Source organism: Urocampus carinirostris, chromosome 3, assembly GCF_059441175.1.
Source record: "Urocampus carinirostris isolate Australia breed hairy pipefish chromosome 3, RoL_Ucar_1.0, whole genome shotgun sequence".
NCBI classification, from domain to species: Eukaryota; Metazoa; Chordata; class Actinopteri; order Syngnathiformes; family Syngnathidae; genus Urocampus; species Urocampus carinirostris.
Genome location: NC_142351.1, coordinates 18,348,048 through 18,371,589, shown reverse-complemented (window position 1 = coordinate 18,371,589; position 23,542 = coordinate 18,348,048). Strand labels below are relative to the sequence as shown.

The 23,542-nt window shown below is 41.6% G+C and overlaps 1 protein-coding gene across 1 annotated transcript in view; it reads left to right on the top strand.

Moving 5' to 3' along the window:
* The window catches only part of LOC148368992 (uncharacterized), a 53,840-nt gene that overhangs the window by 8,040 nt on the left and 22,258 nt on the right, over nt 1-23,542 (top strand). Inside the window, exons 6-10 of the mRNA XM_088329855.1 lie at nt 1,018-1,206; nt 1,309-1,792; nt 3,901-4,063; nt 14,601-14,712; nt 22,460-22,550. Coding sequence (XP_088185981.1) covers nt 1,018-1,206; nt 1,309-1,792; nt 3,901-4,063; nt 14,601-14,712; nt 22,460-22,550 — 1,039 coding nt within the window. The remainder of the gene's footprint in view (nt 1-1,017; nt 1,207-1,308; nt 1,793-3,900; nt 4,064-14,600; nt 14,713-22,459; nt 22,551-23,542) is intronic.

Below are 23,542 nucleotides of genomic sequence, written 5' to 3'. Positions count from 1 at the left end.
GATTTTGGATGGATATTAAGAGTTTTTTTCTCTGCAGATATTGATAAAATCTGGTTTTCCAGACTGATACTGACCACACAAAATCATTTTGTGAACTACATGCAATTTTAAAGGGAATGAATTAAAGAAACCTCTGCCCCGCAAGACTTGGGTTTTGATTTAGTCCTGTTTCCTGTTGGTATTTCCTATCCGATTTTGTTCCCGTCTAGTTTTCCCTAGCCCTGTTTAATTTCGATGTCCTGTTTTGTTATAATTCCTGTCTGTCCCGTTGTTTAATGTCGGTGTGCAGTTTCGTTCCCGTCTAGTTTGTCCAGTTTATTTTCGATATCCTGTTTTAATATTGATCCTGTCTGTCCCGTCCTGTCCGGTATCGACCCCATCTGTCCGATATCTGCTCGGGCAATTGGTATCGATCTTGTCGGCCTCTGACTTCCTATCATTCCACCCCAAACTGCTACTTAACGTGCATGACTCCCCATTTTCCGTAAAATAAAAGGTTTGTGTGAGAAACGTCACGCATATGGATCCTGATCCTGTTCCATTTTTTGACAGAAACTTTCACGAATATTAAAATAATAATGTTTTATCATGCGTGTGCAACTTTATTCTCGGACGTAACCATGTTAAGCTTTCTTGTGGCTAAACTTTAATTGAAAAAAACAAAAAAAACAAAAGGAACATGTTTTAACTTAGATCTTTTGTTGGATGTAGACATATAATTGTTGGAGTAAATGATGGTTGTGAGGTGGTTTTGAGTGACCTAACTCACGTTATTTGAGTTGCATATTTTTAAATTTTTTAATCCGTTGTCTCAAAATTACCAGTCAACTTGTAAATGTACTTGCGTAACCTTAATGATAGTAATAATTAGTGTCAGTAATCAAAACTAGCCTATTTTTGACTCATGCCATTAAGAAGAAAAAATCCAAACTGTCATGCGCTTTGGGAAGTCTTGACTTGAAAAGCGCTATATAAATGCAGATCATTTCATTTCATTTCATTTCATTTCATTTCTAGATACGAGGTCCAGCTGCACCCTGGCCAACTAACCCTAACACCCTGTCGTCGCCGAATTGCCACTGAGGGTGACCAAGCAACCTCTACTCCGGTGAGCACTGTCATCCACCTTTCGGATGGCGATACCAGCGTCCAAAAGCCTCAGCGTACCGATAGCTTCACCCTGGTCACTCGGAAAAATGAATACCAGTGAGTGGAGTGCTCCAACTGTCATTATGTCAATATCAAACAATACATTCAATTATAGCGGTATCATTTTTTCGTACTTTTTTACTTTGTGGTCTCATACAGCTTCAGAGTACCACCATTGAGTCAGCCACTTCCTAGCGCAATGCAGACAGAGCGGGACTCCTGGGCCAAAGATATCAGCAAGTTGTGTTCGGAATGGAAAAGAAAGTCCAAGAGTGACCTCACGTTTGTGGGCAACGAAGGCCTCAGACATCTCAGCATTGAAGAAGATGAACAGGAGGACAACAATGGCTCAGATGTTGGATCCGCTGGCGAGGATCTTCATGAAGATCTCGAGTCCGCTCATGAAACAAATCATAGTTGCCCCTCAGGAGATGTTGACGTTCCAACGAAAAGTGCTCCTGATCTGGCCCGTTTCCACCTTCCAACAAAGGAGCCTCTAGACAGCCCGGCAGGCTTCCTAGGAAACAAAGTGGGATCCAGTAAGACAATCCCACTACCGCCCCCGTTACCTCTCAAGTTCAAGATCAGTCCAAGAAAGAACCGCACTAAGGCTTTCCATTGGGACGTCGTTGGACCTGAGAAGGTAGCAAAACACACATAACCAAGTAGAAAAATGGGATATGCCGTGAAAAATAATTTGCCTCTTCCCGATTTCTGTGTTTTTTTACCCATCTATCACTCACAAAGGTTTCAGATTATCAAACCAATTTTGATGGCACACAGAGACAACCCAAGGAATTACAAAATACGGTTTTCAAATATTGATTTTCTTTATTAAGGCAAAAATAAATCAAGAGCTATCTGGCTCTATGTGTAAAAGTAATTGCCCCCTAAGCCTAATAGCGAGTTGGGCCACCTTTGGCCGTGGAAACAGAAATCAGGCGTTAGTGATAATTGCTAATGAGTCTTTCTCAACGATGTGGAGGAATTTTTGCCCACTTTTTTTGGCCCAAATTATTTCAAATCTGCCGTATTGGAGGATTTTCCAGCATGAACTGTCTGTCTAAGGTCACACCACAGCATCTCAAATGGTTTTAAATCCATACTTTGACTTGGCCTCTCCTTTTTTAAGCCATTCAAAGGTGAACTTGCTGGTGTGTTTTGGATTGTCCTGCTGCATGATAAGGGAGTGCTTGAGTTTAAGGGCACAAACTGATGGGTGGACGTTCACCTTCAGGTCCTTCTGGTAAACAACAAAATTCATTATTCCGTCAACCACAGCACAGCAAGTTGTACTGGACCTGAGGCAGCAAAGCAGCCTTGTGAGGGTCAGTGTTGATGACTACACAATACACTATCCAGAAATGGCATTCATTCGAGGGTTTCCACCCGAAAAACTATTGTATAAATTGTATAAATAACACAAAGAGTCATCTCACATTAGCCAATAAGAATCTTGATTATTCTGAAGACTTTTGGAGAAACATTCTGTGGACTAATGAGTCAAAAATTTAACTTTTTGGAAAGTGTAGCCCATTCCATTTGGCGTAAAAATGGCACAACGTTTGACAAAAAGAACATGGCTCGATGGTCTGGGGCTGCTCTACTGTCTCAGGACCAGGACAATTTGCTGTGGTTGACGGAATAATAGATTCTGGTCTTGACCAGAAAATTTTAAAAGAGAACATCCGGCCATTAGAACAGGCATTCAAAAACAAGAGCTCCTGGATCATGCAGCAGGACAACAATCCGAGACACGCCAGAATGTACACCTCTGAATGGCTCAAAAAAAGGAAATGAAAATTCTGGAGTTGCCAAGTAAAAGGCAAGATTCAAAACCATTTGAGATGCTGTGGAATGATCTTAAACAGGCAATTCTGTCAGGGCTAGAACAAATGGTAGAGCCAAACGCGTAACGTTTCACTCAAAATTTTATTGGGATATTGAGGAAACAAATGCCAGCGATCCGGTGCTCGCTGGACGAGGGAAGCAAGCCGCTTACGGGATCGGAGCGAGATCGGATTGCGGAGGTGGATTTCCTGGGGCGGGAGATTGGAGTGGGGTCAAATGGGCAAAACGGGTCGATAGCCGGAGCGGGATCAGAGCGTTGTTGGTGGTCAAAAACAGTTCATTAGCCGGAGCGGGACATCAGAGCGTGGTCGGTGGACAAAAACAGGTCGTTAGCCGGAGCGGGAGATTAGAGCGTGGTCAAAAGGACAAAATGGGTCAATAGCCGGAGACAAACGAACCAGAAATAGACGAGAGGTATACGGATGAAAACGGGACCAACGGGAGCCAGAGTCAAAGCTCTTGCCTTGCGTATGCAGAGGTTCGCTGACGGACTAACAAAGAGTGACTGGCGTACTGGGTATAAATAGGAGGGGTATCAATCATGCAACAAGCAGCAGCACAGGTGAGGGCAATGAGTAATTATGACAAGTTCATACTGGAAAAACTTTAAATATAGCAGATCTAAAACAATTTTGCAAAGAATAGTGGGCCAAAATTCCTCTACAGTGTTACAAAAGACTCAATACCAATTATTGCAAATGTTTGATTCCTGCCATTTGGTTTAGGGGGGAGTAACTTTTTCACAAAGGGCCAAACAGGTTTTGATTTTTTTGCGTGGCTTATTATATGGAATCAACATTTCAATCTTGTATTTCCTTGGGTTGTCTCTATATCGGTAACAACATCAAATTCTGGAGGTTGATTGGTATCAGTTTCACTAACAAATTGGTTGCTCTGCAGATTGCAAACTCATTTTGGAGCAGGGAAAGCCAGCGAAAGGTGGAGGTGGACACCAATCGTTTATTCATGCAATTTTCTGTGAAAAATGTGGGATCATTTGCCACCCTGGAGACCAGTAATACACAACACATCATGCTCAACCAGAAGATTGCGCATAATTTCAGTGAGTATCCTCACCTAATTGTCGCTAATCCCAGGTAACCTTTTTGAGGCCTCTGAAATTGTATTTTTGTAGGAAACACATTCATAAACTTGTTGCTTCAAGAAACTCCTTAGAACATTACAAGCTAGCTCTCAAGTTCTAATATAAAGAAAAAAAGCTGAATTTATTGTTAAAGGCTTTAACGTTTTATCTTGCTGCTGCCATTCATTACAAATGGAGTAATAAATATAAGAGAGAAGATATGAATTTTACTTGATAACGACCAACCAAACAGACTATATTTGCAGATAATCAACATTTTTTACACAGTAACACAGTCGGCTATTAGGTACTATACTCTCCCATGTTTTATTTTTGTCTCTTTTTTCTTTTCTTTTTTTCTACAAACCCCTGTCATTTAACTGGTTTACACCAGGGAATCAAAAACCTGAGAATTACATAGTGTTTCTGATTGCCGCAAAGGGCTATCCTTTTGGTACACATTTCTAAAATAACAAAATTATATCATTGCTCCTTTGTGACTACGTTATTACCAGGTTGTAGTTATTTGAAGTTAAGTCAACCATTAAAACATCATGTCAGTTAGAAATCAAATTCAACCATTACTGGAGAGCTAATTTTGAAACCTGTCTGCGGGCTCCTCGGGTGATCTTAGGGGGCTACTTGCGGGCACCATGTTGGAGACCCCTTGTTTACACAGTACAGTAATCCCTCGGTTATCGCGGTTAATGGGGACCAAGACCACCCGCGAAAAATGAAAATCCGCGAAGTAGCGGCGCCCCTTCAAAAATGCTTAAAAAAACGTATACAGGTATACAGTATACGAGTAGAGAGAGAGAGAGAGAGAAATTCATGTTATAACAAATAAAAAAAAATCTATAAAATATGTTGTATGTACAGGGAATAGGACTGCGGCGAAACCACTACGAACCATTCAGTATGATTGTATTAACCGCTCTCAACCACATGCAGCCATCGCAGTTTATTTCGCTTGTTAACACTACCGTTTACATATTGAAAATAAAAACAGTGAAAATGTGATATTTGATGAGTGTTTGTGAAGCGTTTTGGGAAACAACAGTTAAAACATGGTGTGTGTTCATTTTAATGAAAGTGAAAAAGCTACCTTCTGACAATAACAACATACTTTAGCTGGCGGCATCGAACGGCTTTTACAACAAATACACGAAACTACACACAATTAGCCGTGTTTAGGTAGTACAAACAACCGCTTGCTTTTGGTATAATAAAGTCAAACTTGAGATGAAATGTGACGGAAGAGAATATACTTACGTTGTGTCGCCGAGTTCATACATGATAAACTGAGCGCCACATAAGAAGGGGGTGAGATGGGAGCAGTTGAAGGGGGGGTGAGCTAAGTGGTAACTCACCATGACTAAGCATTGTGTCAGGGCCTCCCCCTCCCCTTCACAATAAGAGTGTCCACACCGTGTCCTTAGTTGACATAAGCTCGAGCTCAATGGCGTCAAGTCAATAAATGCTTTTATTGAGAAGGTAAGGTATATTTTTTAGAGCCGCGAAGCTCTGAACCCGCAAAAGTGGAACCGCAAACTAGCGAGGTTCCACTGTATTGCCTTGCAGCCTAATATGCATTAAGCAACCATTGGGGGTCGGGGGTCGGAATAAGGCTGTTGGCTCATGGGGAAAAGGCAGGGGTCAGCTACCCAAAATGTTAAGAGCCATATTGGACCAAAAAAAACAAACATGTCTGGAGCCGCAAAAAATGAAAAGCTTTATACAAGCCTTATAACACTGGCGAAGTTTAATGCAGAGCATCCTCTAAAGAATGATCAACCACGTATTTACACCATTGTAGGACCACTCAAGTTTAACGTTATTGCAATATTAATGAATTACAGTATGATTCATTTAGTTTATACAATTAAAGAAATCACATATTTAATGTCATTTTCATTTTGAGGATTCCAAAAAAATGGATCGTGCATAACTTTCTACTTATCTTTCCATTAAAAACGTGTATAATGAAATGTAGCATTCATTAAAATAAAACAACAGCTTTTGGAATGGACAGCTGGGATGGGCTCCAGCACCCCCGTGACCCTACTGAGGATAAGCGGTGCGGATATTGGATGGATGGAAAAATGAAAGAGAAATACATACACTCATTACTACATACGTGGCAACACGCATCAATATTGTAACATAACCTTTGCTTCTGACTACAATCTTTCCAATTTTGAAAATATTTCTTATTTTCGTGACGAAACATTAAAGAAATTAATCTTTGCTACAAAGAAGTCAGACTACAGTTTGTGTGACTGATTAGTTTGACTCTGCCCTTAGAATAACTCAAGTTCAAATTGGTCCCAATTTGTGCTCATGTTGTGTCACTTGTTAGTGTTACAAGGTCTTGCGAATGCTGTGCAGACGTGTAAACAATTTCTCATTTGGTCCCTCACTCCACAATTGCTAATTTGAAGTTCACTATCCCTACCGCTGGAGTAGGAACCTTTTTATAGTTGAGGGCTACTTTTTGTTACTTATTAGCACGAAGGGCTACCAGTTTGATACGCGATTGTGTTATTACTATGTTGTTACTATGTAATTACTAAGTCTCAATTATTAGAAGTTTAATTAGAAATCGAATTTGCTAGAAAATAAATTCCAATGACCCATAACTTGTGGGATATTTTCAGAACCTGTCCACTATTGGAATGTTCTTAGAGGGGCGCCACGTTGGAGGCTCCTGCTCTAGGTGTAAAAAACAACTATAGTGACTGCTGATAATGCCAATGAATGGGGTTGAGAATTAAATTATCCTAAAAATGTCCAAGAAGATGTTATTATTTTCTTATAAAGTGTATGTAAGAGACTACTTTGTTCCCGGATTGTGCTCATATCTAGAATTGGCGGTATCTTGAGAAAACTTTCCCGATATGAAATGAATAAAAAACATTAATTTGTCAAAGTTAACCGTTAATAGCTTTATAACACATCATCGTGATCACTAAACACTCAGTATTGAACATAATGATACAGCAGTAAGATAAATAAGATGATAATAAAATGTCTTTAAAGCCCCGGTCTCTAGTGGTAATGTCTGGGAATTCTCGTAACTTGGATTTTCTCTCGTATGTTGGGCAGCATTTATGCTCAAAAGAGATCTCGCGTCTCGAAATTCTCGTAACTCGGCTGACGGGTATGTCGAGGTATCACTGTATTTAATTCACAACATACGTGTAGTAACAGTTTCTCAATGCAACTGTAATGTTTATGTCATGTCCTGCACGGTTGTCATGGCGCCCAGCTGGCCCCGCCCTTTGACACCGGCTGACCTGCATTTCCTGATTACTCCCATGGGTACTTAAACGCTCCTTTTGGAACTGCCCTTTGCCAGATCGTTGTTTACTCTTGTTGAAAACTTGTTGATACCTGTTTATTCTTGTTTTGCTTGTTGGACTTTGTTGCACTCCGGTGTAACATTCTGAGAGATTCCTGCAAATTCAGTTTAATCCTGTTAAATGCCTAGTCTGTAGTTTTGCCTGCATTTGAGCCTGCTTTGTTTTGTTTTTGGTCTGTTTGTGTGTTGGACAACTTTTCTTTCTCAATTAAAGTGACAGATCGTCTACGCAAATGAGTTCCAACTTCCTGCTTCCCGACCCGCTTCGTGACAGTTTATGCCTTAAATAATTAAGAATTTCAACGTTACTTTACATGAAGCACTAGTTACATTTATTTTAAATACCAATTGGATTTAGTTACATTTATAAATTACATAAGGCCCTTTGACACACCTATTACACCGATGTGGACCTCAATAAAAATGAGTTTGACTCTCCTGTAATTGAAACTCCCAGTTCCATCATTTGTATTTTCGAAGTTGCTGTTCCTCATATTAACCAGCAGGGCTCAGTGTGTCACCGGTACTGTGAGACGTTCCCTAAAGAACCATATTGTTTTTCCTCTTCAAAAGCTTTTCTCTTCTGATTAACTGATGGTGGGCTGCTTGGATATTTCAAGAGCATAGTCAAGGGAGAACATTTCACAAGATTCTTCTCGCCAAGTGGCTCTGGCACTCCTAGATCGCAGTAGGAGGCGGCCTGCTAAATGAAATCAGCAAGAACGTGCAGATGTGCAACATAATTAGAGTCCGCATATTTATGAAATATAGATTTTGAATGTGCTGGATGGATGCGAGTCCCTGTGGGATAGCGAATACATCAGAATACTCGGATTTCCTTTAATTAAAGACACACAATATTGCTCTTTTGTACTTCAGCCCATGTGAACCCAAAACCTGTCCCATTACAACTCTTACAGTACTAAATTAGGTCCCTGTTGGATGGACTAAACACAACCCAATTTTCGATGGACTGAATCAAGAGTAAAATGGACTGGTGTTTTCCCAAAACGTCCTACCCAGTGGAGAGGTCCCTACCATTGGCTGATGGGATCTGATAGGAATTTTGTTTTCTTTAGATTCAAGTATCAAGTAAAAGTGGCTGAAACACGGAACTTTTACTGATGATATAAAACAAGGGTTAGCATTAGAGGTAAGATCGGGCATGAAAAGATCCTGCCGGACTCGAGGCCCGCGGCTATTAAAGCCCGACCGAGCCTGACCAATTAACTTAATTTGAGGGGCAGAGCCTGAAGCTAACTTGAAATTTAGTATTTAATTTATGAGGACTCGGGAGAAACAGGGGTGATTTTGGCCGACTCTGACCCCCCCTTAGTGTGTCCGCTTCTCGGGGTCCGACAGTGTCACCGCTTAGCACGCAAATGTATGCGCTGTTGTGCCCGCCGATGTGCGCGCGAGGAGACGTGGGCCGGCTACGCAAGAGGGGGACAGAATCCCTTGCATAGATCCTCCACAATGAAAAAATAGACAAAGAACAATGACGGGTAGACAATAAAAATACAAAACAAAACTACAAGAGAGAAGCCCGGTCCGGCCTGAACCCGAACGTAATGGTTGACATTTCGAGTCTGGCTCAGATCTTACCCTTAGTCGGCTTGCATACATTCACTGTCTGAATACCGTAGTCAACAAACACCATGCTGAAAAGCTACCACAGAAAAACATGCCAAGCTTAAAAGTTACGTAAGATATCAATATTTTGAAGCACTGAAATTATCAAAAAAGACTGCTAAAAAATGAATATCGTAAGCACTTATCGCTTTCAACTAAATGTATCATCTTTCAAGGATGAAAATACATCGTTTTGCATGGACACTGGGAATTGGTAAGGAGTGTTCATTGGTAGGAAGGAATTTCAAAACTCTGAACTAGACTTGGATGAAAAATTCTCCAACTTTAAAATCCTACATCAGAAAGATGTCTTGTTCTTTGTGGTATAGATGCATACCTGGCAACACAACCACTTTTCGACCCTGAAGAACGCCTTTTTAAACGTAACAACAACAATAAAATCTTGACCCGAGACAACATTTTTGGTCTAAGGCTGCTTTATTTTGAAGCGAGACTAAGTCTATGTGCGTTAGAGGTAAGATCTTGGGCCCGGGCCCATACCCAGCCTGAAATATGGGCCTGGTTCAAATGTAAATTATTAAGTCTTCCAGTCGGGCTACTCTCTCGCCGTTTTTTTTTCCGCCTTTGTGAAGGATCTACACGGCATGAACTTACTTTTACTCAAGTAATTATTTAGATAAAGAAAATACTTACCAAACTATCGTAATAACTCTGAATCACCAAATCCAAAAACATTTTCTGTCTCGGTGTTGGTGTAAAAGACGAGCGGCTTCCTCCCTCCACCTCCCTCACGTCAGACGTCATTTCCGCTTCTTGCCAATAGCGTACAAGCTTTACAAACTCAATTTCTGCTTTTTGGCCAAATCTTTCACTATTTGCAGCTTGTAATTTGCAAAATTAGATTTTCTTTTCGGTGCAATTTCATTCACTTTCACTTTTGTTCGCTGCATGTTGTCGAAATGTGCACTTCAGCGCCAAACCCTCATTCTGATGCTGCACTTTCAGTGCAAACTTGATTTGAGGGACTCTGCCCCAAGTAAACCCCAAGCATTGGCGGCAGATTAAAGCTTTGGGTTTATTTCGGGCTCGTTTATCAAATCAATTTAATCCGTCGGGTTTGGGCGGGTTCGGGTTTATCTACCCGCGACTTGGGCCGGGTTGGGCTGAATTTTTTTCGGCCCGATCTTACCCCTAATGTGCGTGAATGAACCGGTCTAATTGCATTAAATTTCCGGTCTTGTAAAGGTTTGCCACTTCAGGTTTTAAACAAGCAGATAATTTTTTTTCTAAATATTTGGTAGGCAGATTGTGATTCGCGAGTAAAAATAGAGTGCACGATAATATCTACTGCTTTTTAATGTCAAAAGACTTGCATGTATGTATACGTGTGTCCAACGTAAGGTCCAATTATTTGATGTTGTTTGTCAGAGAAGAACTGACATAAAGTGAAGAAGAAAGTTTTATGAGTGAACAATATAAATATTTTGGCTTGCAACCTTTACTGCAAAATTATCTGCCCACATCGCATAATCAAACTGTGTGTCAAGACTAATATAGTAAAGTATCTGGAGTCATTTCTGTTGTGAACGCGTCCATACATCCATTTCCTGCACCGCTCAGACTCACTAGGGTCGCGGTGGGATGCTTTAGCCCATGCCAGCTATCTTCTGGCAGTGGGCAAGGGACACCCTGAACTGGTTGCCAGACAATCGCAGGGCACACAAAGACAGACAACTCAATTGTTCATTCACACCGAGGGACAATTTGGACCGGCTAATCAACCTGACATGCATGTTCTTTGGAATGTGGGTGGAAACCAGAGTTGTCCGAGGAAACCCACACAAGCACGGGGAGAACATGCAAACTCCGCACACCGTGGGTCTCTATGCCACACATGCACTTTACAAAAAATACATAAATAAATACAGTAAAAATACATACATACATTTGCTGACAATCGAATGAGGCTCTAGTTTACATGCAAGATCATTATTTGTGTGTGCGTCTTTGTGAGATGGCAGGGTCTGTGTGTGTTGGGCAGGGCCAGTTTGGGAATGCAATCGAGTTTTGATACTTTATCTAAAACCTTAAAAGGGTCAGGCGTCTATAGATTGACTTGGCTAGTTAAATTCAAATATTCTGGATATTCCTGTTTAATGCCTCCAATAATGTATTCTACCACAGAGGATCACCACAGCTGTCCTGAGACATTTACACAAGAATTTTTATGTTTGTGTTGTGAGTAGATATTTTTTTTGTTCAAACCTCGGCCCATCCTTCACCATGATAGATATTTATCTTTTTTTCGTCAACCTATTCAATTTTGAAGCACGCGAAGAAAATGTAAGCGTGGCCTTCGCAGTATTCTCGCACAAGTGCAAGATTAAATTATAGTGTTACTATTGATTTAGAGTAGTCTCCCATATTTTTTCAATGTACATTGGAATATTTTTTATGGAATCTTTCAAAAGGTGCAAAGTCTTGCATTGGGTCTATAAATATTGGGACATAGGCCTCCATTCTCAACTGGAGACACCACTTGAATGGATTTAGGCAGAGATTCAAGGGCCACTGTGTCTTATTCATTTACTTTTCAGTGGTAGAAAACAAAATAAGTTTAATTAACATAAACATTAATTTGAATAATAAGCATAAATAAATGAACTGTCATAAAAATGTGCTTGTTTAAATATTCTCGTAGGTTGAGAATTGTTTTATTATTTTATGTCAGAACCAGAACGGAAACAGGACCCAATTGTGCTGTTTCTCAAGTTTTATCAAAGGAAGAGAAAGGACTGCGCCCTCGATCCGGTGTTCGCTCGGCACGGGAAGCCGGTCGCTCTGAACGCTGAAGCGGATTTTCCTTGGCGAGCGATGGTGGTTTCGGGGACGGAAAAACAGGTCGATGGCCGGGACTGGAGAGCAAAAACGTGGTCGGGTCAGAAACGGGTCGTAAGCCGGGACGGGTTAGCAGACGTGATCAGGATCAAAAACGGGTCGTAAATCGGGACGGGAGAGCAGACGTGGTCAAGATCAACACGGGTCGTAGCCGGAGATAGACGGGAGAAAAAACGGGACAGGTGGGAGTCAAGGTCGAAAAGGCTTGCCTAGAATTCACTGAGGTTCGCAGACGGACTGACAACAGGCGACAGTCAGGAGTGGGTTTGAATACGGACAGGGAGCCAATCAGAGTCTGAGGCAGTTGGCCCCAAAGGAGCGGGCACAGGTGATTCATATCAGTAATCATGACAATTTTACGTAACATGAGGCTCACCTAGACGGAGTGGACATGATTGTATACCATCTTCCTGGTAAAGGTACTCAAAATACAAAACAAAAAAAACACAAAAGGCTTGGCAAAAACAAAAGAAAAATGGTGCAGTTTGATCCCTTTAAAGCTGTAGTTTGTCTACTCCTTTGTGTTTTGTAGCACTAGTATTCGCTTGAACTAGTTACTACACTATACAGCAATATCTAGTGATCAAATATTACACTATGTGCCTTTACCAAGATATACTCCAAGCACTGTCCAATAAATTATCTGGAACACGGCCAGGTGCTAGAATAAATATCAGGCATTTAGGCACTATGATTTGAGTGAATTGAAGCGTACGAAGCATGCCTCCATGTTGTTAGTTTTGAGTAATATTCCCATTGTTGGGCCAACATAATAATTATTATTGTATTTGTATGAAGAGCACGATTTAGGCCTTGAGCAATTTCTGCTGTGTTTGTGGCTTCTGTGGATCTAATATTTACACACTTTCAGATTAATTTTAATGTACCACAAGGGCTTATAAAGTACGCTACCTGATAAGTAGTACTTCATTGTTTATGCTAATCATTCAAGTGTTTCTTAACACAAGTATTGAGACACACTTTTGATGTTCCTTTTTTTCCCTCAACAAAATATAAGGGACATTGTTTAAGACTATATAGCAACAATTACGTGAATTGGGTGCCGTTACAGCAACAGGGGAAGGTGGAAAACAGCAGTCCCAGACTCATATTACCTTGGGGGCTGCCGGAGCTGGGGTCAAGGTGAACGTGGGCCAAAACGGACTTTCCACAAAAAGCTCAGTTTACAACAAAACACTGTTCTCAAATATCCTTTAAAAATATATCTGCACAAAATATGATTTATAAAAAAAACAAAACGTTGTGGATTAATGTGGTATTTTGTCTCATCGCGTAGATTTATTTACGCACTTTAGGACGGTTATTTTTATTTCTTTTTATGTGCATAATACATGTTTCAATGTCAAGTTATATGCATATTCATATAACAATAAAATGAATCAATTACTTGTGTGGGCTGCACTCACATTAAACTTTCCTATTAAGGCAGGGGGCCTCAAACGTTCATCTCAGGGTCTGTAATCAGCCCCTGGGCCGTGAGTTTGAGACGCCTGGTGTAAAATATAAGACATCCATTTTGTCTTGGAGATTGTCAACAATCTATCAAATTGAATTCATTGATATTGAAATAGCTGTGGTAGACTGGGTGACACGGCGGCAGACTGTAAGCATGTTCGAGGTCCCGGTTCAATTCCAACGAATGACCCCCCCCCCCCCCTGTGTGGAGTTTGCATGTTCTCCTTGTGCCTGCACAGGTTTAATCCATCACTCCGGTTTCCTTCCACATTCCCCCAAAAAACATGTTGATTTGTGAATCCAGATTGTTTCTAGGTATGGATGTGTGGGTAATTGGTTGTATGTCCATGTGTGCCCTGTGATTGGCTAAGAACATTTCCAGGTTGTCCCCTGCCCTCTACCCGATGGGGTCAAGCACCCACACAACCCCAGTGAGGATAGCTGGTTCGAGAAAGGAATGCATGAATGTTGCAGTGTCAGGTTAAGATACTGCCTGTCACGAAGCGGAACGGGAAGCAGGAAGTTGGAACTCATTTGCCTAGACGATCTTTCACTTTAATTGAGAAAGAAAAGTTGTCCAACACACAAACGGACCAAAAACAAAACAAAGCAGGCTCAAATGCGGGCAAAACTACAGACTAGGCATTTAAGGGGATTCAACAGAACTTGCAGGAATCTCTCAGAATGTTACACCGAAATGCAACAAAGTCCAACAAGCACAACAAGAAGAATAAACAGGTATCAAACAGGCATGAACAGGTTTTTAACAAGGGTAAACAACGATCTGGCCAAGGGCAGTTCCAAAAGGAGCATTTAAGTACCCATAGGAGTAATCAGGAAATGCAGGTCAGCCGGTGTCAAGGGGCGGGGCCAGCTAGGCGCCACGACAACCGTGCAGGACATGACACTGCCACTGTAAAACTTTATGCAAATCCAATCAATGAGTAAAAAATAAAGCCATATTGACATTACATTTACTATTTGTTGCATAGTTTTCATGGTGTTTTAACATAAATTACTTAGGTCTTTTTTGGAAATCATTAGAAGCACACAAATGCCAACAAATAGACTAGCTCTGATTTTATATTTCAAACAGGGCATCCATGTTTTGAGTTATTTCATCAAAGGTCTAGAACCTGTAAAAAAGAAAGTTCACATTTGATTACTGATTACTGATTGTTGTTGCAGACATTTTCCTCAAAAGTTTTGCGGTGCAGCCTGGCGAACTGAAAGACAAGCTCTTCATCATTAACGAAGAGGATGGAGGCCTGTCGGACGAGCACATCACTTCCCTGAGGAGGTAGGACTGTTTCAGGCACCAAGATTCTCATTCGTATTCCTCCCGATATGCGTCCGAGTCGGCAGACGGTTCATACTGCGCTTTTCACACTTTGGTCTTCCTTACTTCATCAGTGGAATGTTGAAATGAGTGTGAATGAAATTAAAGCTTTTGGATCGAATATCAATCTTTGGCCAGGTTTCAAAGTTTGATCTTTGGTAAAACTCTGTATTGGTATTGTGTCTGATAGTGTGTGCCATACAATAGGCTTCTATATTGTTGTTGGAATTTATACTCGCTGTCAAACAATAGGCATATCTGACTGATAGCCCCCATATCTAAAATTTTGGGAAATTCATTCTATTCTCTTTTCCACACAAAATACTTCTTTAAAATTATACACAAATATCTCATCAAATCTCATTAGCTGCACCGCTTATCCTCAGTAGGGTCGCGGGGGTGCTGGAGCCCATCCCAGCAATCATCGGGCAGTGGGCAGGGGACACCCTGAACTGGTTGCCAGCCAATCGCAGGGCACACAGGGACAGACAACTTGCTCGCTCATTCACACCTCGGGACAATTTGGACCGGCCAATCGCATGTCTTGGAATGTGGGAGGAAACCGGAGTGCCCGGAGGAAACCCACGCAAGCACGGGGAGAACATACAAACTCCGCACAGTAAGTCTGGTAGCTGGATTTGAACCCACACAGAAGGTTCCCAAGACCTTAGAACTGTGCCGCACACGCGCTAACCACTGCGCCGCCGTGCTGCCTTTATACACAAATATGATTAAATTCATATAATGTTCACCAAGTTTGTTATTGAAAGAAGATAGCTCTTCTCTGTGTGTTCGATTCTACTTCTTTAAAGGAAATATCTCTTTTGTTCCTATCAACGCTGACGCTGGAACAGAGTACTCAATTGAGGCTTTTCATTACAATACAAATAAATTATACAAATGAAACTGATAAATCTGTAAAAATGAATCAAACATGGGCAGCACAGCGGCACAGTGGTTAGCGCGTGTGCGGCACAGTTCAGAGGTCATGAGATCGAACCTCTTGTGTGGAGTTTGCATGTTCTCCCTGTGCTTGCGTGGGTTTCCTCCCACATTCCAAAAACATGCATGTTAGGTTAATTGGCCAGTCCAAATTGTCCCATGGTGCAAATGAGCAAGCCAATTGTCTGTCCCTGTGTGCACTGCGACGGGCTGGCAACCAGTTCAGGGTGTCCCCTGCCCACTGCCCGAAGATGGCTGGGATGGGCTCCAGCACCCCCGCAACCCTACTGAGGATAAGTGGTGCAGATAATGGATGGATGGATGAATCAAACAAAAAAAATGCAGAATATAGTCTGGGCTTGCTTAGTAGATGATGTCCATCCAAAAAGCGTGCCCACATACTGTTAGTTTTGTGTGACATTCTAGTTTGTCGCTAAAACTGTAAATTTACCATTGCTGGAACAACATTTTACATATTTTTGTGTTTGTATGAAGAGCACGATTTAGACCTTGAGCAATTTCTGCTGTGTTTGTGGCTTCTATGGATCTAATATTCACGTACATTCAGATTAATTTTAATGTACCACAAGGGCTCATTAAATAAGCTACCTCATAAGTAGTAAAAATTATCAAATTAATAAAACAAAAAAGGCAGAATATATTCTGGGCTTGTAAAGGAAATTATGTCTACCCACAAGAGTGGTATTTTATGATACCCGGACGTGGATTGAAAAAAAAGTCTCAGAATGTAGTGAAAATTTACCAAAATACCCCTTTTTAAAACAAAAGGCAGGTGAACTGACTCGGGAATTTGTGAGTAGTCCGACTGTACTCCAGCCACAAACCAGATCACTTAAAAAGTGTAATGAATGTGCGGTCCCTTCTCAAGGTTTCTTCATTTTCCTCATGTTGAGGATTTTGAGTTTTTCCTTGGCCTCATGTAGGTTTTAGATCAGGGGATGGTGTAATAGTAGTCTGTGGTTTGCAATAGTCTGTGGTCTGTGCAGCCCTTTGAGACTCTTTGTGATTAAGGGCTACACAAATAAACATGACTTGACTTGACAAAGACCAGACAAGACATCAAATAAACACAACCAGAAGTAAATGCTTTACTCAGATACCTAGATAATCATCAAGTGTGTTAACCACTACTAGATGAATAATGTAATTAAAATAGTCAAACGTATATATCAGGAAACTCATATAATTACCGTATGATTTAAAAAAAGTATATAATTGTATTAGGTATTTATTTCATCACTGTGGTAAAAATGTTAGTACTTCACATCTGTGAGTGTTAAAAAGTTGAGTACTTGCTTTGGTATCGGTCTGAAAATTTTGAGACTGAGTTTGAAATAATTATTTGTCAAAATACAATTGACATAATACAATTATTAATGGATTTTTTCATTTTCTAGAACTTTTCCATAACATTCTTTTTCCGAGTGATAGCAGTACAAGTACGCTACTTACTGTAACTCTTCGGTACTCGGCAATAGCAGATATCAATACTATCAATACTTTGTGATTTCTATTTTAGGTTTAATAATTGGGATGGTTTGTTTCCTTATATTACCTGTAGTTGATAAATGGTAGTCACTGGTCGGTTGTATGTGGTGAGAGGCGCTTAGTTTTGGCGACATCCGGTGTACATATTTGAAACTGCCGTTATTTTTCTGATGCGGCTTATCTTTCTCTTGTGCTTTTCTCAAATTTGTCTCGCGGACAGGATTCAAGCTGTTATTGCCCGTGGGCCGTAGTTTGCCTAACCCCGTGCTCGTAGGAAGTAAAGTATTGGTCACCTACACTGTACTGATACCTAAAGCTATATTTATGATAAAATATAATTTCATAAGCCCATATCATTGCGAATTTAACTATTTTCTTGGAAATTTAGAGGTATTGCACATTCAGACAATACAATTCAGTGATTGTCCATCTATCCATTATCTGTACCGCTTATCCTCAGTAGGGTCCCGGGGCCGCTGGAGCCCATCCCAGCCATCTTCGGGCAGTGGGTAGGGGACACCCAGAACTAGTTGCCCACCAGTCGCAGGGCACACAAGGACATTCAAGTAGCTCGCTCATTCACACCTAGGGACAATTTGGACCGGACAATTAACCTGACATGCATGTTTTTGGAAAGTGGGAGGAAACCGGAGTGCCTGGAGGAAACCCACGCAAGCACGGGGAGAACAGGCAAACTCCGCACAGGACGGTTGGTAGCTGGATTTGAACCCATGACCTCAGAACTGTGCTGCACACGCGCTAACCACCGCATCACCGTGCTGCCCCAATTTAATGATTATATGAACTACAATTGTAAAATAAATTATTCGGCCTATAACTCCTCCAACCTAATTTACGTTGAATTTGATTGAAGCATAATTCATAATTGTGTTTTTACTGAACATGGCATCTCATGAAACGCAATACAGTGATCCCTTGGTTATCAGAGTTAACAGGGACCACAACCGCCCGTGAAACGTGAAAATACATGAAGTGGCACCGCCTCGTCACAATAGCCCCCAAGGGTTGGACTTACCTCGAGATGAGGTTCATACCAACTGAGAGTATCCGACTAACAAAATAACAACTATAAATCTATTAATATAAACAAAGAATACAGAATAGCAGTTGAATTGATTATCTTTATTGTCATTATCCAAAAGTACAGCGAAATAGAAGGACTTCTCCCTTCAGTGTAAGAAAGCAATTTAGAGAATGGCTGTCTAGCTGCGTGTTAGCAACGGGTAACACACATAGTAAGTCGACACTGCTGCTAATCTGTACATCTGTTTTGTTTGTTTGCACTACTAGGAGTTCTTTATACCTAGCCACTCCTTTGCACATCTGTTCTCCTCTGCACTATCGTACTATTGTTACTGTACAGTGACTTGTTTAGCTGACTGCCCATTTTGCACATCTGGTTAACTGCTACTCTTGCACTCTTTGCACTATTGTATAATACTATACATAGCCATAATTATTTAGTATATTATTAGTACTTCAACATTCCAACTCAATACAACATTTTATTTATATCTGTACATTCAAGGAAACTGTGCGGGTCAGATGTATCGACATTTCGTTCTGTATACACGTGTACTAGAATGAAAATAAAGTATATCTGAATCTCTATATGAGCTAGGGTCCCTGATAGCTTAAAGATAACTGTCACCAATATAGCTGTGCCCACGAATTTTAGCTCCAGGTCATCTGTTTCATGGGTAACCCAGAGTTGGCAAGATACAAGCTCGGCAGAGGTAGCTTGTGAGAGATATTACGTAGCTTGGCCTTAGCACTAGGCTGGACCTGTAGCACCGCTATTGCCTCCCCTCCTGATGCTGCCTTAGTCGCTTCTCGAACTCCATAATAATCCACAGAGCACACTGCTGGTGATACGATTTTTTTCAGATTTTACCAGTGTAAATTATGAATTTCTTTTCAATGTAACAAGCCGCTAAAAGGTAGCTGTCAACATGCTCCGCAGTTTGTTTGGGTGGTTACATTGACTTGTGTGCTCGCCCCACTGTTTGGCTGACTACATACACCAACCTATCTCAGTCACGGACACAGCCAGCTACGCCCACCCAATACAAACCCTCACTCTCACCTCACTCTGATGGCATTTGCTGTGTACTGATGAACCAATTCACGATACAATAATATATTGGCTCCGGTGGCAACGCGCTCGTCTTGGGATCAAGAGGTCTCAGGTTCGATTCCCGGTTCCAGGATATATGTCGAAGTGTCCCTGGGCAGGACACTGGATCCCCAATACCCCTGATAGCAGGTAGTTGCCTTGCATGGCTGACACTGCTATCGGTTAGTTAGTGTGTAAAAGGGAAAAGTGTGAAGCACATTGTAAAGCGTTTTGGGAGGTCTTTAATGACTTGAAAAGCACTAAATAAATGCAGACCATATATGACAATAAAGACAATTCGATTCAAAATCTGTGAATCACTGAACCGGCGATAACCGCAGCGCGAAAGAGCAAGGGAACACAGTTCATATCAATCTAATAAGACAATAAGAAACGGACCAGACTGAGGAAAAGCAGAATGGGCTCCAAAAATAGAAGAAGCCATTCTCTGTGAGCTAAACGATAAATGACGGCTGTTCCGGCTCACATCATTTGACCAGCAGAGCGTTATCCGCCGTCAAAACTCAGTAACAATCCCAAAAAGCAACCCAATGTTTCTTCTTCTGCATGCTCATGGTTCTCCTCCAATCGAGCAAATGGCAAAACCTTTTACCGGAGCAGTCTGGTAATGAAATTTTTATCCCAGGATATTTGCGGAGATGGAAACTATTGACATGACCTCCGGAAGGTCACAGAGAAAGTGGCTTCCTACTCGCAGTTAACTCACTGGATTTGGATACTCAAAACCCTCTGGAGGCCACCCACTGATCTAATGTACTACGGAAGGGAAGGATTTTATTTATTCTATGAAAACATAATATATATTTTAATGCACCACAGTGGGCGCCTTAGGAATACAATCTTAAAAGAAACCCTCCCAACAGGTGCTGCAATATTAATGTCTGGTGGCGTTCCGGAGGCACGAGGCCGCCTCATGAAAAAGTCAATGCGTTCGGTCGGGAGTTCACAAGCTCAGTAAATGACAGAGAGAGGAAGTTGGACTGCACGATGGCAAGATTTAAGTTGGTTTGGGCGAGGAGTAGCACCGCCACGGCTGGTCCATTCCTGACGGATGAGGGGAGAACGCTGTAAAATCCATGGCACGCAGACGGAGCAGTCACATTTTCTGTAAGAATGTAATTGGGGAGCCAGTTTTTAACTCCATGTTGATAAAGTTTACCATTAGGAAATCTGCTATTCAAGAGTTGTTTTTCAAAGCACCTACCTACCAACAATCCCCAAGGTATCACCAGAAACTTCACCATCAACCACAGAGAGCTAGAACCTGTCACCAAATTGAAACATCTTGGAGCTGACTTATCAGAAGAGGGGGCAGAATCAGAAATTATGGCCAGGATAGCTCAAACCACAGCCGCACTTGCCATCTGGAGGGATAAGAACATAGCAGTGAAATCAAAGTGAAATCAGACTCATGCTTCGCTGGTTACTTCCATCTTCGTCTACGCTTGTGGGACATGGACTCTCACAGCAAAACTGGAAAAGAAAATCCAGGCCTTGGAGGTGCAATTCTACATAAAACTTTTAGGTATCAGCTACTTAGCCCATGTGTCAAACGATACGGAGGGCAACATCATCATAGGGTACATTGGACCCTACGGAGAACTTTGTTCAGACGCAAACTTCAGTTGTATGGTCACGTATGGTGACCAAGATAATTCTCCAGGATACAGTCCAAGGGGGAAGGAGGAGAAGAAGACCGAAAAAGAACTAGGGCCAACAACATTAAGATATGGGCTGGTGCCAACTTTTCCAGGACCCGAGAACAGGCCAGGGACGGTCAACAGTGGAGAAGGCTGTCCAAAGTTGCGACCTCATTGGTGCCCTGATGACCCATGTGGTTAAGGGAACCATGAACTGTGAACCTACCTATCAAGGCTTTTTTTTTTTTTTTTTTTTTTTTACTGAACTTGTATTCATCAAATTTATTATATTTCCAATACCAAACATGCAAAATTCATACTCTGAAAATCAAATCTAGGAGAAAAAAAATGATTTAAACTCAAATACTTACCTTGGAAGTACCTACTGCCAGGCCTCCATTAACACAAGACTTTCTTTCTTTTGCTTGATTGTCAAAGCACTTTTTGGCATATTTTGTTTGCACTCCCTTGTTTGTTATTTACCAACCTATAAATTCAAAACAAGCTACGACTGATGGTCTCTTTCTCTCGTTTAGTCTGACTACATTTAGAATGACAGAAAAAGAACGTGTCTGTAGACGCAAATTTTACAGACTTAAGACTTAACAGCTACATCCATTGCAACCTGGTCATCCTTTTTATTTAATTTTTTATTTTAGATTATACTTCATTACCTCATTTGCGGTCCCTTCTCAAGGTTTCTTTATTCTTCTCATGTTGAGGTTTTGAGTTTTTCCTTGCCCTCATGTAGGTTTTAGATCAGAGTGTGATGTAATAATACGTAGTCTGTAGTTTGCAATAATCTGTGGTCTGTGTAGCCCTTTGAGGCTCAACTATATAAAATAAACATGACTTGACTTGACTTAAATTATTTCATCTTGTTAACCGCAATGAAAACTTTGTGATTGCAGATTCATTGGCTTACCGATAGACAAGAGCTGCCTGCATATTTTTGTTAATCATATAAATTCAAAAGCCGAGTCAAACCTTAGATTCAGGGATGGCTTGCTGTGGCCAGCATCGACATTCCTCGTTAAATTCATGAGACAATGTCAACTACCATTGGAGAATTTGCATTTGAACATTTGTATTCACCTGTTGAAACGTGAAAGCTTTTGCATTACAGAAGAAATGGAAGTGCAGCACTGAAAAGCACATCTCTCGAAAAAAAGGATAAACAAGTCAATTTACTCCAAATAAATGCGACCAGCTCACTAAAAAGCTGCAGAAACATGTGCCTACTTTTAGCAGGAGAGGGATGGTTCCAATAAAAATTAAACATTAAAAAGAAAATGTTCAAGTGGCGTATCGTCCTTCGTTCAGCTATTGAGATCTAAAAAAACTATTCAAAAGGCGACATTTTGCCGTTTACAGCTCAACATTTTTACTTGTATAAGAAAATGATGAAATAAATATTGTTAATTGCTACCTTCCGATGACATGTTTTTGAATGTGCTAGGTATGTTCCCACCTTGGAGGATGTGGAGATGTATAAATCCTACAAAGGACCATTGAGTGAGCTGCACATTGTGGACCAGTACATGATGGAGGTAGAGCCTTTACCTTCCTCAGTGTGATTCCCATTTTAGGTTTTAACAAGCCTGGCCCTGTTTTAAAGATATTATTCACACTCTGTCAAGACACCATCAATCCATCCATCCATAATCTTTCGTTTATCCGGGGTCGCGGGGGCAAAACCTCAGCAGGGAAGCCTAGACCTCCCTATCCCTAGCCACTTCATCCAGCTCACCCGGTGGGATCCCGAGGTGTTCCTAGGCCAGCCTAGAGATGTAGTCTCTCCAGCATGTCCTGGGTCATCTCCGGGTCCTCCTGCCGGTGGGACACCTCCTCCTCATCCTAATCAGATGCCCGAGCCACCTCAACTGAGTGAACTGATCCCTCTGTCAACCTCCCGCTGCTACCTTAATGGGGATGGAGGAGTTTTTGTCTCCCAATGATCCTAGGACCTATGTTGTCTGGGGGCTTTAACCCCCTGGTGGGGTCACCCATGAGAAACAGGTTCTAGGTAATGGGCCACACAAAACAGAGATCTAACACTCCATTTGAAGAGGAAAAAACGTTGCTCCACAATTTCTCTTGCCCGGAAGCAGGTTACTGGGGCGCCCCTCTAGCTAAGCATGGAGGTGGGGTCCACTGGCGAGCGTCTGGTGTACAGGCCATTGCTTACGGGGTCTGGCCGGGTACAGCCCGAAAAGACGACGCGTGTCCCTCTTCCCATGGGCTCACCGCCTGTGGGAGAGGCCAAAGGTGACGGGTGCGTAGAGAGGTCTGGGTAGCGGCCTAAGGAGGGATCTAATGCCCACCGATCCCCGGCTACAGAAACTGGCTTTGGGGACATGGAACGCAAGACACCATCTTCTGCAAAATTCGCTGATTACCTGCCAGCCATCTGACCTGTGTGTGCATGTATGAAACATCCCACAATGGCTTTTATGACGGTGGGCCTGAGGGGGATTTAATATGCAAGACGAGCGTGCCATTGCTTGTGCAACCCTACGGGCCCAATGTGACCTGCAACGGG